The sequence below is a fragment of the Pristis pectinata genome, chromosome 6, assembly GCF_009764475.1.
Source record: "Pristis pectinata isolate sPriPec2 chromosome 6, sPriPec2.1.pri, whole genome shotgun sequence".
In the NCBI taxonomy this organism is placed as follows: Eukaryota; Metazoa; Chordata; class Chondrichthyes; order Rhinopristiformes; family Pristidae; genus Pristis; species Pristis pectinata.
In genome coordinates this window covers 18,951,289-18,968,504 of record NC_067410.1, presented here as the reverse complement: position 1 = coordinate 18,968,504, position 17,216 = coordinate 18,951,289, and the positions used below count along the sequence as shown (strand labels likewise).

The 17,216-nt window shown below is 39.9% G+C and overlaps 1 protein-coding gene across 1 annotated transcript in view; it reads right to left on the bottom strand.

The window, feature by feature from the left end:
- Positions 1-17,216, bottom strand: part of atg7 (ATG7 autophagy related 7 homolog (S. cerevisiae)) — a 130,951-nt gene that overhangs the window by 55,398 nt on the left and 58,337 nt on the right. Inside the window, exon 17 of the mRNA XM_052017351.1 lies at positions 11,819-11,941. Coding sequence (XP_051873311.1) covers positions 11,819-11,941 — 123 coding nt within the window. The remainder of the gene's footprint in view (positions 1-11,818; positions 11,942-17,216) is intronic.

The window sequence follows — 17,216 nt, the reverse complement described above, 5'->3', positions numbered from 1 at the left end:
GGTACTTATACAAGATACCTTAAAAGTTAACCACCAGGTTGGATCGGTGGTTAAGAAAGCGAATGCTATGTTGGCATTCATCTCGAGAGGTATAGTGTATAAAAGTAAGGAAGTGTTGATGAGGCTCTACGGGGCGCTAGTGAGGCCTCATTTGGAATACTGTGCGCAGTTTTGGGCCCCGCATCTTAGGAAGGATGTGCTGACGTTGGAGAGGGTTCAGAGGAGATTTACGAGAATGATTCCAGGAATGAAAGGGCTTAAGTACGATGAGCGTTTGTCGGCTCTTGGACTGTACTCGCTGGAGTACAGAAGGATGAGAGGGGACCTCGTAGCGACATTTAAAATGTTGACAGGTAAGGATAGAGTAGATGTGGCTAGGCTGTTTCCCTTGGTGGGCGTGTCCAGGACCAGAGGGCACAATCTTAGAATTAGAGGGTACAGTTTCAAGACAGAGATGAGGAGAAGTTTCTTTACCCAGAGGGTGGTGAAATTGTGGAACTCCTTGCCACGCACAGCAGTGGAGGCCAGATCAGTGGGGGTGTTCAAGGAGGAGATAGACAGATATCTAAATAGTCAGGGTATCAAGGGATATGGGGATAAGGCTGGCAAATGGGATTAGAATAGTTTTTTTTTCTCTCTCTTTTTTTCCCACCCCATTTCTTTTTCCCTTTTCCTTGGAGCAGACTCGATGGGCCGAATGGCCTGCTTCTGCTCCCTTATCTTGTGATCTTGTGATCTTGTGAAAGGACTCCCATAGAAAAACATTCAGCAACACCATCTGTTAAATTATTATGTGAATTATTATGTGGAGGCAGCAGCTGTGATACAGTTGCAGTTACTGGAGATGCTCTTTTGTAATATTTGGACGGCAGTGTGGCTGACTCCCTTTGGCCACCAGTATGTTCACAGGTGGCCAGATGCTTTAATCTTTTATAACTCTGCTCTGCATCTAAAATTACCTCTCAAGTCTAGAATCAAATTAGAAATGCTCCTGATTATTAGCCCTAGGGGTCAAAACATGAAATTCAGAAGCCAGGAAAACAAGTCTAGACTGCTTTGAAAATGCAGGACTGCCCAATAGAACTCCAGACATCAATAAGGCTTATAACAAGCTTGTAAACACGTTTTACATTTGTTTGACTCTATAAAGCTATAATTTACTTCAAATTCATTTATGGGACTGCATTTAAATTTCTTTTTTAAATAATGATACTAAGATTTTTTAAAAAACTGTATTTCCAATTAGATTGTAACATTCATATTGTAAAAGAACACAGCTGTCAATAATTTTTGATAAAGCCTTGGTTGTGGGTGAACTAGAGTAAAGCTATAGTTAGATTAAAAATATCTACATTACCAATTTCTAAGCTTACTCGTCATTCATCTTCCTCACTAACTGTAGTAACACTTCTATCCTAATAATTTCCATTTTTTTTCTGCTGACAGCAATACCAATACATTTAAAATGCATCATAAAACGGAAGGATGCTAAGTCTTGCTTGTACTCCCTGTAGTTGGAAAGAGGTAAATGCCAAATATCTTCTTAGAAAGACAATAGACATCTTGGGACATCTGTGCATAACATCCAATAATTTTTCAACACTTGTTCAGGGGAGATCTGAGAAAAGTTAGTCATTTTCCTCCCATGGAATTGTGGAAGAGACCATTGAAATACAAACAATGATAAAGAGGATATTCTCAAGATCCCTTAACAAATTAAGCCAAGGAATAATTCAGCCACACATGCCACAAAAAAGATCCCAAGTTCTATATGGATCTCAGTCACAGTGTGGAATACAAGAAAAATCTGCAACTACCTTGAAGATTCAGCAAAGAATGGAATTGGGTAAAGCCAACATGTCAGAGTTAAATAGCATGCCCATTCCCTCTTTGAGGACATAAGAGAAAAGATCATTCTAAGCTGGGGCCTATATCCCATATCAACATACTGTCTTCTTGACACTACTAGACCCGAGATATACCATAGCTCCAGCTTTTCTTTCAAAAAAGACATCCTAAATAAACATAAAATAGTACATGCATAACATGCATTGCCATATCCCCTTCTCCCCAGGAACATTATTACCTCTTGTCCCCTTCCAGTTACTACACATGAAAAGTTGACCCAGTTGACTACTTCACACAAAAAAAACAATTGCTGTTGATGTCTTTCAGCCCATTCAAGCTCACATTTCACTGAAAAATTATGATCATCAAACCCATTTTGCTATGAAAATGCAAGCAGTTGTTTTGCTCCATAACTGTCACACCTTGGTTTGTTTCAAATTTGGTATTGCAATTAATCTAACTTAAAAAGCAATCATACAATAGATTATGTTTATAAAAACATATTTAAGCTATTGATATTATCTATGCAAGCCTCAAAATAGCTTGCATCTGAAAAATGTAAAATGCCACAAGCTGAAAACTGAAATGCCAGTACAAATATTTCATTAATTCATGAATGAATTGTGCAAGTCTACAGCAATGATGAGGTCAATCAAGCTAGCACTGACTGCTGGGTGTAACAGTATATGCAACAAGGAATGACAAGCACACAGTGTATTCCCTTACATACCAAATACATTATTCAGTGTGATATATTTGAGAGAAATATGAGCATACCCTACTACCATATCACAGCCAGCAGACATGGTGATTACAAAGCATTTCCTTTCTAATTTTAAACGGCCACGGTAGTCTCTCTGTCCAGCTGCTAAATGTGAAAGCACGAAGTAATTGCACTCCTAAACTGAATAGTAATTAAAACCCACTAGATACCATAGTAATAAAATAAGCAAATGCACAACAGCAATATTTAAACTGAAGTTTATCAGACCAGCACTTGCCAGAAATTATTTTCTTCATATATAAAATCTAATCCACAGAATGGCATCTCTACTAGGCAGATTCTCATAACCATAAAGCAAATATTACTCAGAATATACTTTATAAATAGATGGCCTGATATACACGGGCATCACCAATTCAGTACTATTCTAAGAAATGAAGTCATCTAAACTGTATTACAGCATGAAGCACACTTGTCCAAACTAAGAAACAGGATCAGATTTGTGCTGGATGCACAAGTAAAAAAAAAAGGCACTGCAAGTATGAGCTACAAAAATTGTAAATATAGAATAAGGACATAGCTCAGTTAACAAAGGTGAATGTTTTGACTTTACATCATGTTAAAGGATATCTTGATCATTTTGCTATCGAAAGGAATGGAAAAGAAAACTTATTTTTACACAAACAAGGGTCATAAATGATACATGGTTGAGAAGCTAATGAATTGAAGATTGAAAATAATACAAGTTATTTAGTTTCGATAACTGAAGAACACATTAGAATCATCATGTTGAAGAGACAATGGTCTTGGACATTCACTTACAGCCCTCCACTTTTTGAGCACATTCAGCAGGAGATATAGCACAGGGGTTGAGGCAGGCAGCGAGGTTTTTATATAAAAGAAGGGTGCAACGACAGACAGCAAATTGAAGAGGCTGCAAAAGGTTTCACAGCTCAAAAGGTTACAAATCCTTTAGTTCAAAGCAGTCTCATTTAAATAAACCAAGACTACGCATTTATATGGGGAAAAGTGGTATATTCTTAATTTGAATTACTATGCAAAAAATAGCTGCTTAATTCAATTACACAGTCTTCATCTCATGTTTCGCTTCCTGAAAAAAGAAAGTTTAATGGATCATTTCTGGCTCTGCCTTGTCTAGTTGTCTGTTTGGTGCAACAAGCGTAAAAGGCATGGATATCCAGTTCTGGTTGTAAGAGGATATTACTCTTGAACCCCAAGTTGCATTATCATACAACAGACATGGAGAACTATGGAGCTAATGTTTCCAAAAATGAGGGGCATGTATAGAATTCAAAGAGATTATAGTTCCAGTAAAGCAAAAAAGTAATGCAAGACTATGAATAATATAACATCTAAATTATATTAGAACTCTTATCCTCACACACGCAATTGATTATAATTTTTATATCAACATTTATAATGGAAAATGTCCTTGAAGACCTGCTACTCCATAACTGCACAACATGGTAGGAAATGCAATGGAACACAATAAATTTATAATCAGTTTCCATAATAACTGAATGTGAAGGAAGTTATGAATGGAAACATGAATACAAGAACAGATGTACAGCTTCAAAATGAGCAACTAAATGTCTGCACGTTCTTTTATTTAGGCCATGCACCAAGCAAGTCCATAGAGGAAAGCATCAAACCTCCCAGTTCTTTATGTGGGATTAATTCAATGCCACATTCAGAAACATAAAAACCAAATAAGTTATGTTCCTTCAATCTCCACTTAGAAGATCAAACCATATTACAATTATTTACCAATGTTAATGGACAAAATTAAAAATACAGAGTTCATGCAGTCAGCAATTATATTGTGGGATTCAAGTCTGACAGAAAATATCTATAAATTTGAAGAGCACCACCACTTATCCAAGTGAAACTCCCTAACAAAATGATGCATGTAAATGCTCTGCCAAAATTGAAAACGTTTTTTTAAATGGTCCTTAAAGACTATTCAGGTTTTAATGAATGTTGGCTGAACAGTGCTTATTTTTCTCCCAATCAGAAAACAGTACTTTGGCTCACTTATAAAAGAAATCTTGAAACAGGGAAAATGTTGTCATGGTGACAAAGATGCCTCAATGACACTATTCTGGAATATTCAGTCCAACGATGCACAACTTCTACCATGACAACTTTTTACAAAAAAAGTTTGAATAGCTTACTAACTGAACAGCATCAATGTAACAAATAATCTACAACTTGTGAAGACCTCAGTCTCAAGATACCGCAGTTCCTAACATTAATATGCAATGAAAACATTAGCCTGAACAAAATGAATATTCTACTGATGTATATATTAAATGATGTAAATCCAGTAAATGGATTTCTTGTATATTTACTTTGAAGTGTTGCTTTAAATTTAGCACTGGATTTGGTTTTTTTATTAAACATTTTGAAAACTGAAACCATTGAAACACAAAACAGATTTAAATTAAACTAATAGACTTCAGACTTTTGTCAGGAGCTCAAAGTTTTCAAACTTCTATTTATCCGTTGGTAGGGAAATTACATCCATTATGTGAAAAGGTCACTCTAATACTTTCCATGAATCACATGTTCAGTTGTTTGAATATGGTGCAATTACCTTAAACATACAAATGGCACCTTAGTACAAAAAGAAGGCAAGCTGCTAAATTTCTGGAAACTTACATCTGGTTATAATTTGACTGTAATGAACAACTTGTTTCTAGACAACAGAAAACCTATAGAGGCCCATTTGCACTACAACTGTTCATTATTAATCAAGTACAGGTCTCACATCTACATTATTAAATTCAATTCCCTTTGAATGATGTCCAAACATGGATGTTGTGCAATATTTCTTATGTTATTTTTTATTTTAAAACATACAAGACTGTTTAGCAGCACAGCTTAAGCAGAAAATAATATCTATAAGTGAATGTCCATTGATTCAAAATCCAGAAAAAAGAGAAGAGTAATTCAAAGAGCTTTTATGGCAATAATAGCCAACAGTAGTTTATATTATGCAAGAACAATATTTTGGAGTTAAAGTAAAACTACAATGATTTGACTTAGGAATGCTGCAAGATGCAATGTAGATTAGGAGTACAGTCCGTACCGCAATTTTCTGTAACGTGAAGTTGTCAAGAAATGAGAGTTCTTTTAAAAAAAATGAATTATTTATCTTTTCCGCCCCCATAGGTTCTGAGAGAGTGAATTTTATTCCGTATCTCAAATTTTTGGTTAGTGATTTGTGAATTCTTTTAAGGGTCACACAGAAGTGCAAGGCAATGATGATACCCAACAAGAGATAATCCAGTTATCATCCCTTGACATTCAATGACAGAACCATCACTGAATGCCACACTACCAATATCCTGGGGGTTACCATTGACTAGAAACTGAACTAGAGTACCCATATACATGATGTGGCTACAAGAGCAGATCAGATGCTATGAATCCGGCTGTGAGTAACTCACCTCCCGACTCCACAAAGCCTATCCACTATCCGCAAGGCTCAAGTCAGGAGTGTGATGGAATATCCTCCACTTGTCTGGATGAGTGCAACTTCAACAACACTCAAGAAACTCAATACCATACAGGACATAGCAGCCGGCTTGATAAACACCTCATCCACAACCACTCTCTCACATCACCACTGGCACACAGTAGCAGCAGTTTGTACCATCTACAGCTTGAACTGCAGCAACTCACCAAAACTCCTCAAGACAGCACCTTCCAAACCCAGCACCTCTACCAGCTTGAAGAACAAGGGCATCAAAAAACATAGGAACACCACCACCTGGAAGTTGCCCTCCAAGCCCCACACCATCCTGACTTGGAAATATAATTGCTGTTCCTTCACTGTCACTGGATCAAACTCTTTGAACTCTCTAACAGCATTGTGGGTAAACCCACACCTCAAGGACTGCAGCGGTTCAAGAAGGCAGCTCATTACCACCTTCTCAAGGGCAACACACACAAAAAGTGCTGGAGGAACTCAGCAGGTCAGGCAACATCCATGGAGGGAAATAAACAGTCGACGTTTTGGGCCCAGACCCTTCATCAGGACTGGAAAGGAAGAGGGCAGAAGCCAGAATAAGAAGATGGGGGGAGGGGGAGCAGCACACGCAGGCAGGGGATAGGTGAGTTCAGGTGATAGGCAAGGGCAACTAGGGATTGGTAATTAAATGCTGACTCAGCTGTCAAGCCCACATCCTTTGAATGAACATATAAAAAGAGGGCATTACCCAAACAGCTGTCAAGCGGGGGTCACCTGTAATAAAGCTAATTGCTATACAGTGCAAATGCTACAACTACTTCAGGTGAGAGCAGATGTATGGCTAAAGTTGAATAATAAATGTTTCTGTCATAGATGTTCAGCAACTTTGCAAAATGCCATTAACAGAGGGAAACATCCCACAGAGTTTCAAAGAAATATCATCAGGGCAGATGACCAACAGCTTGTTTAAGGAGTAGGTTTTAAGGGGTGAAAGCCTAAAAGAAAAACTGCAGATGCCGGAAATCTAAAACAAAAACAGAAAATGCTGGAAATACTCAGTAGGTCAGGCCACATCTGTGGGATGAGAAACAATGTTTCAGGTCAACGACCCTCCCTCAGAACTGAGAAGGAGATCTGTAAAGCTGCAGGGAGTGTGAGGGACGGGGTGGTTCTGATAGGGTGAGACCAGGGGGACCTTGCAGATAAGCTGTAAACAATGTTATCTGGTCAATGAGTGAACGGGAGCAGTTAGAGAGTGAGAACATAAGATAAAAGAAGGCTGGGGTTGCAAAATGCAGAGCAGGAAGACATGTATGACAGGTCAGGCTTGGCAAGTTTTCCACTCCCAGAGGAAAATTAAGAAGAAAACAGAGATAAAACAAACTTGCCCAGAGTTTCGATGAAGGGTTTCTGATCAGAAAGGTTAACTTTGTTTCTCTTCCCACAGCATACAGCCTGACCTGCCGAGTATTTCCAGCGTTTCCTGTTTAGGTTTTAAGGCAGAGCGAGAAGAATCAGAGAGGCAGAGGGTTAAGGGAAGGAATTCCAGAACTTGAGGCCTTGGTAGCTGGTAGCACGGTCATTGATCTTAAGATAAGATATCTTTATTAGTCGCATGTACATCGAAACACACAGTGAAATGCATCTTTTGCGTAGAGTGTTCTGGGGGCAGCCCACAAGTGTCGCCACACTTCCGGTGCCAACATAGCATGCCCACAACTTCCTAACCTGTACATCTTTGGAATGTGGGAGGAAACTACAGCACCCGGAGGAAACCCACGCAGACACAGGAAGAACGTACAAATTCCTTACAGACAGTGGCCGGAATTGAGCCCGGGTCGCTGGCACTGTAAAGCATTACACTAACCGCTACACTACCGTGCCAGCCCTTGAAGCAAAATAAAAAAAGAGGATCATCAAGAGGATAGAATTGAAGCAGAGAGATCTTGGAGGGTCATAGGGTTGGAGGAGATTAGAGATAGGGAGGAGCAAAGACAGAGTTAAATTCCATCTGCCAATTCCTTTGCCACTTTCTCAGTTGATCTACATCCTGTTGTAACCTTGGACAACCTTCTTCACTATGCACCATACCAATAATTTTGGTGTCATCTGCAAACTTACTAATCATGCCATCTATATTCTCAGCCAAATCATTAATACATATGACAAACAGGGGACTCAGCACCATTGGTCACAGGCCCTACCACCATTGACTCCTACCACCAAGCTAATTTTGTATCCAATTTGCTAGCTCAACCTGGATTAATACGGACCTTGTCAAAGGTCTTGCTAAAGTCTACGTAGACAACGTTTACTACCCTGCCCTCATCAATCCTCTTGGTCACCTCTTCCAAAAAACTCGATCAACTTTACCCATGCACAACACCAGGCTGACTATCTCTAATCAGTCCTTGCCTTTCCAAATGCAAATAAATCCTGTCTCTCAAAATCCCTTCCAGTAACTTTCCCACCACTGACGTTAGGCTCACCGGCCTGTAGTTCTCTACCTTGTCCTTGCAGCCTTTCTTAAACAAAGGTACACTATGAGCCACCCTCCAGACTTCTGGTACCTCACCTGTGGCTAACAGAAATACAAAAGTCTTTGCCAGGGCCCCAGCAATTTCTTTCCTGGTTTCTCATAACATCCTAGGATACACCTGGTCAGTCCCAAGGGATTTATCCACCTTTATGGGCTTCAAGACTGCCAACATCTCCTCTTTCATAATGCTGAAATCTTTCAGGATATCACCATTCTCCTTCCTGAACACACAAGCTTCCATGAACTTCTCTACACTCCTTATAAACCAGTCACTAAAAGCAAATGTTCAGGAGCAGCAAGCAAAAACAGTGTACTGGCCTTCATTGCAAGAGGATTTGACTACAAGAGCAAGGAAGTCTTGCTGCAGCTGCATAGGGTCCTGGTGAGACCCTACCTGCAGTTTTGTGCGCACTTTCTGTCTCCTTATCTGAGGAAGTATGTTCTAGTCATGGAAAGAATGCAAAAGGTTTATTGTACTGATTCTTGGGACGGCAGGACTGATGTAACAGGACAGATTGGATTGATTAGGCCTATATTACTGGAATTCAGAAGAATGAGAGGAGATCCCACAGAAGCCTATAAAATCTGAACAGGAGTAGACAATCCAGATGCAGGCTGTACACTTCCAATTCTCCAGACCCAGGGGTTGCAGCCTCGAGATACCTGGTATGCCATTTAGAACCAAAGTCAGGAGAAATATCTTCACCTGGATGCTGGTGAACATGTGGAATTCTGTACCACAGAAAGTAGCGGAGGCTGAGTCATTATCAAGGGATTAAGGGATATGGGTTAATGCAGGTTGATTGGCTATTGGAAATTGCTCTTGGTGTAGCTGGGTGGCAGGACAATCAACGTTGGGGGGAGATGATGGGGATGCTAGAGGAAAAATGGGATGGGTGTAGATGAATGTTTGATGATCATTGGGGATGTGATGGGCTGAAGGGCCTGTTTCTGTGACCCCATGACTCTAAACTAATTTATGCCAAACACGTGAACAGGTGCATGCTCAAAATTCAAGAAAACTGTAATCAACTTCAAAAGCATCCGACAGCTCTCCTCTGAACCACTGGCAAGGTAGCATATTTTGGGCTTTTCCATTTAAGGTGACAAAGCAAAGTGAAGTTAAAACTTTTCAAGTAGTTGTTCTTTATCCATCATGGTAAAGTGTACAAATAATGTGGATACAAAATCCTCTTGTGGGAGAATCAAGAACTGTTTGAAAAGAAAGGGTCATCATTTAAGAGAGAAATGAGACAAAATCTTTTCTCCAAGGAGGGCTGTGAGTCTTTGAAACTTTCTTCCTCAAAAGGGTAGTGGAAACAAAGTCTTTGAATGTTTTTATGGCAGAGCCATCGTTTCAAAAGCGATGGGGGGGAAAGGTTACTTGGAGGAGATTAAAGGGGCTGAGTGGCCTACACGTGCTTCTAATTCATATGCTTGTATGTTTTGTTTTGCACAGGAAAGAAGGCATGGTCCATGAATTCACACATGTACAAAACCAAAATATCTAATTGTGTGTGAACATACTGGTATAGAAACACAAGACCAACAGCAGCTTTAGTGACACTTCAACAGATATTTAACAGATCCAGTGCATCATGGCTTGCAGAGCTGTTATTGTGACATTGCACAATAAAAGGAGTTGATTCCCAAAAGTCTTGCACTGCCCTCTGTGATGTATGACAGAGATCAAATTGTACCAGTCTCAGAACCTGAGGAAGCTGTAAACCAGCCTCCAACATAAGTTATTCCTCTAAGATTCAATTAAAACCAGATGTGCTTTAGGCAGTAGTAAGTCAGCACAGATTATTGAACAGTTCTAACTTGCAAGCAACAAAATCTTTTCCAGAAGATGATAATGCTTATTACACAAACCCAAAGCGTAACATTGGAGACAAGCTAAATCTAAATACATCCAGCCTGTAGTCCGCAGTCTGCCAATGTATCATTCGGCACTTTCTCAGTGCCCCCATTTCTCTCCGGCCATTCTCAGTCCCTCCGTTCCACAGCTCACACCAAGTCTCTCTCTCTTTCTCCATCCCCCTCCTGTGAACATTCTCAACTTTAACATGATCCCATGGTCTCGGCCCTTCATCTGCTTCTCCCTCAGATACTTCTGTCTACTGTCTCTCCCCCGCCGTCCCCACAGATACTCAAGTTCAAGTTTATTGTCATGGGCATACATACCCAGCGCATAAATGCCAATGGAAATTAGCTTTTTGCTGCAGCAGCACAGTACATATTTGCACTCCCGTAAACAATGAGAAACAAATGGATGTCTAACAATACACCTCACTGAGGCCCATTGTAGCATAGTCACCCAGTGATGTATTCAATACCTTGAGTCTTGGAGACATAGAGCATGGAAATGGGCGCTTCTGTCCACCAAGTCCAGACCCACAATCAACCATTCATTTGCACTAATCCTACGTTAATCTCATTTTTCCCGTTCTCCCTACATATTCTGCAGCCTGCCCAAACACTAGGGGCAATTTACAGTGGCCAAATAACATATCAATCTGCATGCCTTCGGGAAGGAAACCGGAGTACCCAGAGGAAATCCACGTGGTCGCAGGGAGAACGTGCAAACTCCATGCAGGCAGCACATGAGATCACGATTGAAGGCGGGTCTCTAGTGGTGTGGGGCAGCAGCTCTATTAGCTGCATCACTGTGCTGCCCTAAATACGCTCCCTTTCAGCCAATGCAACACACTGATAAGCTTTTAAATTACTTTCCCTCCTCTCAAGAGGGTGATGATTCACAGGAGGTAACATATTTTAATCAACTCACTTCCTGAAGTTGAACCAAGTCCCAGTACTAACTAATATTACAACATCAGATGCTTTCCCAGTGTTCCACTGTGCCAGTTAATATATTAATCTTCTGGGCTCAGCCTATTCACAATGGTGTCACAAGTTCCACATAATACAATGACGATCAAAGAACACAATGGTCCAGTGGACCAGTTCTTCAACTTTTGCCTTTGCAAAAGCCAAAATAAGTTTATGTATTAATAAATGCATATTTTAGAACACAAAACTTGGAGAAAATTGAAAAAAATAGAAAAAACAGCCACTTGCAGGAGTACTCCAAACTGAAACCTTTTGCTTTTAGTTCTAAATTCTATAATTTACCAAAGTGAGTGAGAAAAATTCTGCTTCTCCGTATTTTGAAAGAGTACATCAAGAACAAGGTAGCCAAAGTGATTACCTCAGCGGCCTGGGTCTCCTGGTGTAAAAGAGTCAGTCCAGTAAGATCTTCCAGGAAAGAATGAGAAGAGTTGAAAACATTTGCTAGGAACTGAAAGCCTTCTTTTTCAAAATGGTCAAGGACCTGCAAGTAGACAAAGATTGCATTATAGTTTGAAGAAATAGCAAATGCACAAAATTGGAATAGAAACATTAAAATCTTTGCGGGGGAACCTAGCAAATGATTGCAGAAGAACCTATAACTTGTTCCTAAATTTACCGAAACATAGTACTTGGAACCACCTACTTCTTTGTTCCGCTTGCACGGTATCAATTAACACTTGTCCTAATGAAGGGTCTCGACCTGAAACATTGACTGTTTATTTCCCTCCATAGATGCTGCCTGACCTACTGAGTTCCTCCAGCACTTTTTGTGTGTGTTACTCCAGATTCTAGCATCTGCAGAATCTCTTGGGACTGTGTATCTAATATCTGCCAGAATGCAGTAGATTCTATACACTGGTGTCAGAGTCCTGGCTCCAAAGACCCTTGCTACATTTTGACAGGTACCCTACAATGCACTTGCACTGAACTGCTTGCTTTCCTTTCCAAAGTAGCTGGGTGATTGTAAACTCTAACCCTGCTCTCTGCATATTCCAACTTTCTGACAAATGAGGCTCAACATTCTCTTGATCCACAAACCAAACCTGTGCCAATCTCATTGGTAATACTTAAGACTGCTAACAATATTTACTGAAGGGCATCAGATTCTTCAAAGAACACTTCAGGAAGGTGGGCTGTTTCACTAAAACAAATAGATTTTATTATAAGATTCCATTTCAATTGACTGAAATGGATAAAATGCAGTGTGGTTACAGTGGAAAAAGGTGTAATTTGCAAGAGGAACAACAGTACTTCATCACTGTAAATCAGAATGCTACTTTGTAATATAGGATTGATATTCACTGCTTCAAACTCAAGCAATGACTCATGCTTAACTATAAATATATCAATAATTCAAACAACTCAATGATAGTCATTTTGATTTTTTAAAAAATATTCTTAAATATTTGTTTAATCAGAAATCACATATAGTCTTGATGCAAAATATATAATTTAGTGACTGCTGTACTAAATCTAAGTATTTGCAGCAATTTGTCAACTAAAGGGAAATTGTTAGTTCTTGCATCCTAACTTGCAGTAGATCCTAACAAATCTCATGAAAATATCTGCAACCATTTGATTGGTTATACATTTGTATAATTCAGTTTTATTCATGAGATTACAGTTTTTCTGGCAGTAAAACAAAGAATAGATTACATTTCCAAGTGGATTAAAAGTAAGATGATACCAATAGAAATTTTTGCAATATCCAGAAACCAGTGTGAAGTGGCCTGAATATTTTGTAGAAGCTTAGTCAATTGGGAAAAATAAATGAAGTAAACTAGGAAGTAATGATGAAGTTATCCCAAAAGTTTTAAAAGTGTCAGAAATTTAGCTAGACTTAGCAACGTACAGAGTTTGAAGATTTGATAAAGAAATGGGCAAAAGTATGTGTTAACTCTAATGGAATTTCTCTTCCTAAATCTTCATTCTAACAAAAATCATAGATTAGTGAGAAAACCCAAGGAAAGTTCAGATGACACCCCTTATTTGATGTTTGCTTATTCTTGAAAGGGCCATAAGATTGCTGTATAATTCATCTAATTAGCTGTAATAATGACGTCAATTTTAATTCTCCTTATCCAGAAACCAGTCTGATTGGCTGGTCAAAATGTCACTTATTCCCTAGAATCTCAGCTCTTTAGTTAGTTTAACCCATTACTTTGTAAGCAGAGGGTGGCCTCATAAATTTACACAAATTGGAGTTCTACTATCAGAAAAAGAGCCCAAATTCTTTTTAATAGGATCTCGAGTAAGGTGGCTCATATAGGTTTCGTACCAGGCTAAATAAGGTTTAGAGACAGAAGCTCCAAGATTGTTACTTTATCTGTAGGACCAGATGTTGTAGGAGAGCAGTCTTGCATCCTAAAAGACAAGTCAATAACTTTCCCTCCAATCTGCCTCAGTAACTCATTGGATTGCTGATCAGTCTTCCTTTCCAGCTAACCATTAATCTCCAAGCCAGGCAAACTACCACTGCCTATTGACTTGGCACACTTTGTGGGCAGATCTTTTTCCTCTTCTTAGGCAGTCCTTCTACATAGACAATGATTCCACTCCAGCTCTGCGAGGCCAATAAGGGACGCCCACAAATACTGCTACAGGTGGGGGAAGGGTGGTGCCTGATGTGGTAGTTTGGGAGGTGGTCTTGCTCCCTCAGTTGTTTAGACTCAAGGTTCTCAATACCATCCCAAATGTTCCTTCTCCATTTTAAATGATCACAAGTCAGTGGGATGTGACACTTCTGAGAATGCCTTTTCTTCTGTCCACCTCGTAATCCCTTGCTGTGACAGAGCTTGGAATAGAGTGTCTGCTCTGGGAGTCAGGCATGCAAATGGCATAGCCTGCTCATTGAAGCCAGGTGAGAGCATTTAGGGCCTCTCTGTTGAGGAGGATGGCTTGAGAGAGGAAGCTGATGTTGGTTCACTTATTCTACTGATAGATTTGGAGGAGACAGCAGTGGTCTGAGGTGCCTGCTGTGGGTTGGAGTGTACAGCAGGCTAGAGTTCTCTGTTGTCCACCAGATTATGAGCTTTGTGCCAGGTTTGAGGTCATGATCTTTAAACCTCCTCCTCATGGATGAGGCCTGGCAGTTAAACTCCCTCATTCAGCAAATGTTTCCCACCGCTACCCTGTGAGGTTCATGCACAACTTTTCAGCCAAAATAATCCCACTTCCAAGGTCATCCACACACACCCACCTAAAACTCACTCAACTACAAGCCTGAATAACACAACAACAGAAATTCTATTTGGTCCCTGCTCCAGAGCAGTACGCCTCACAGTGTCAGTTCAGATTCTGTGCTCAAGCCTCTGGAATGGCGCTTGAGCCAACAACATGGGTGACCCACTGACTGGAGTGGCACCACTGAACGACTACTGCCAGCCTGAAAAATGAGAATGAATAATCTCCCTCACTCAAAGTAAAGCTGGTGTTCCTGAACTATCACCCTTAAATATACTCAATCAAGACATGGTCTTAAACAAGACATAAACCAGGTAAAACAATGGTGATCATGTAATAGAAAATTTGCATTGATTTGTTAATGGTAGGACCAGTTCCTTGGCACTGTTTTTCCACTCTGTGTCCTAGGGGCGATGACTCAAAGATGGTTCTTGTTCCAGGGGCACCAGCAACTTTCTAGCATTTCATTTAAATTGCTATGTTTGATGTGCCGGACCTGTCAGTGTTCACAATTGTGTCGGCCCTCAACCCCCATCTCTACAAGCTAATTTTCATGGGTAATTTTCACTATTACATATTAAACTACAAGAATATAAAGGTAGAATGTTACTCAAGTACACACGATACAAGTTCACAAATTTTATATAATTAGCAAGATGGACGTGGCCTTATTGGCTTCAATCAATTTGTTGGTGAACAAATGCAGCACAGGATTATGCAAATAGATTCCTTTCCATGTAATCATCTTCACTTTGATTGATTAGGTGTGTTTTCTAAGTGGAGTTAACTCTACCATCTCAAATTTAAGGACCAAAATAGTCAGGACAAAATCACTTTCTGAAATTGCACCTGATTTAAGTAATGTGGATTTAGCAATTCTGAGGCATGGGCATGTGCCTCATTTTGACGTTTATCGTAACACTCATCTTCAAAGCTTAGTTGGTCTTCTGGAATTTTCACAATTTGCATTGGGTGCCAATGCCAATTTATAATAGTTACCAGATAGCTCTGTGCCCATAACAGAATTACAAATCCAATCACACTTGTTCAAGTCCAGATCTGGGTGAACTTAATTTGAGTAGCTCCAACGGCTCAGCAGCTAAATACTCTGCTTAGTAGAGAATGGATGATAGTTCAAGCCAGATGTGGTGATTTTAGTATGCTGATTTTGAAATGACGGCAGCTAGATTGGCCATGAATTGTAAACAATGAGTCCCATGTCTGCATGGGTTTCCTTCGAGTGCTCCGGTTTCCTCCCACATTCTAAAGACGTACAGGTAGGTTAATTTGGGGTTTAAAATAGGCGGCACGGACTCGTTGGGCCGGAAGGACCTGTTACCACGCTGTAAATAAAATTGAATTTAATTAAAATTTAATTTAATTTAATTTAATTAAGTTCAGAATATGGACCGGTTTCCAGGCCCAGCATAACTGTCTGAAATGCAGGTCTCTCTCATATCTGGGATCAGTAGCTCGGTCATTAGGCGTGGGGAATTGCCTGCAGCTGAAGATCCCAAAGGCTCACAGCATTTAAAAGGTGCATACTGCAGAGCAGTTACCCAATCTGCATTTAGTTTCTCCAATGTAGAGGAGTTAACATCATGAACACTGAATGACGTACACCAGATCAGAACAAGTGCAAGTGAATCACTGTTTCACAAACATGTGAAACCATGTGCATCTGAAGTTTTTGATTTTCCTTTCAATCTGTGCATTTGGTCTTGGTGTGAATATACGGCATTTTTACCCTATACCAAACAAGATGTACTTAATATTTATTCACAGCAAGTATAAATATTTGCAATTGCATGAAGCATTAATCATTAAAATAGGTTGATGTAGTCCAAAGAGTTAATTTACAATAGCGGTCCTATTGTAAATAGGGGTCATAAAACATGCTATTTTCTGGACAGTCACCTGCATAAAGGAAAACATAACTAATACTTTAAAGTGACACTAGATAAAATCTTTCATGCAAGTGGGACAGGAGCACAATGATTTGAAGCTCGGTTACAGAGTGGTTTGGGAGGAGGTTTCCCACTCACACACTCATATCTTAGACATGGTATGCTGGGAGGGTCTGGGAAACAAGAGAGAAAAATGAATAACAAAGGAGGGAAGTTATGCCCGGAGCTAGAGGAAGTGGATGAGGTACTAAACAAGTACTTTGCATTGGTATTTAACAAGGCGAAGGACATGGAGAATAGCAAGATCAGGGAGGGGGATGCTGATATTCTAGGGCCTGTTGATATCAAGAAGGTGGAGGTGCTTGGGCTCTTGAAGAGACATCAAAATGGATAAGTCCCCAGAGCCTGATGGGATCTATCCCAGGTTTTTGAGAGAAGGCGAGAGAGGAGATTGTTGGGATATTCACAGAGATTCTTGTATTCTCTTTAGTCCCAGGCAAAGTCACAGAGGACTGGAGAATAGCCAGAAGAGGAGGTGGCAAAGATGACTGATGAGGGTAGGGCAGTGGATACATGGATTCTAGTAAAGCTTTTGACAATGTCCAGCACGAAGATTAAGTCTCATGGGATCCATGTAGACTTGGTAGATTGGATTCAAAATTGGCT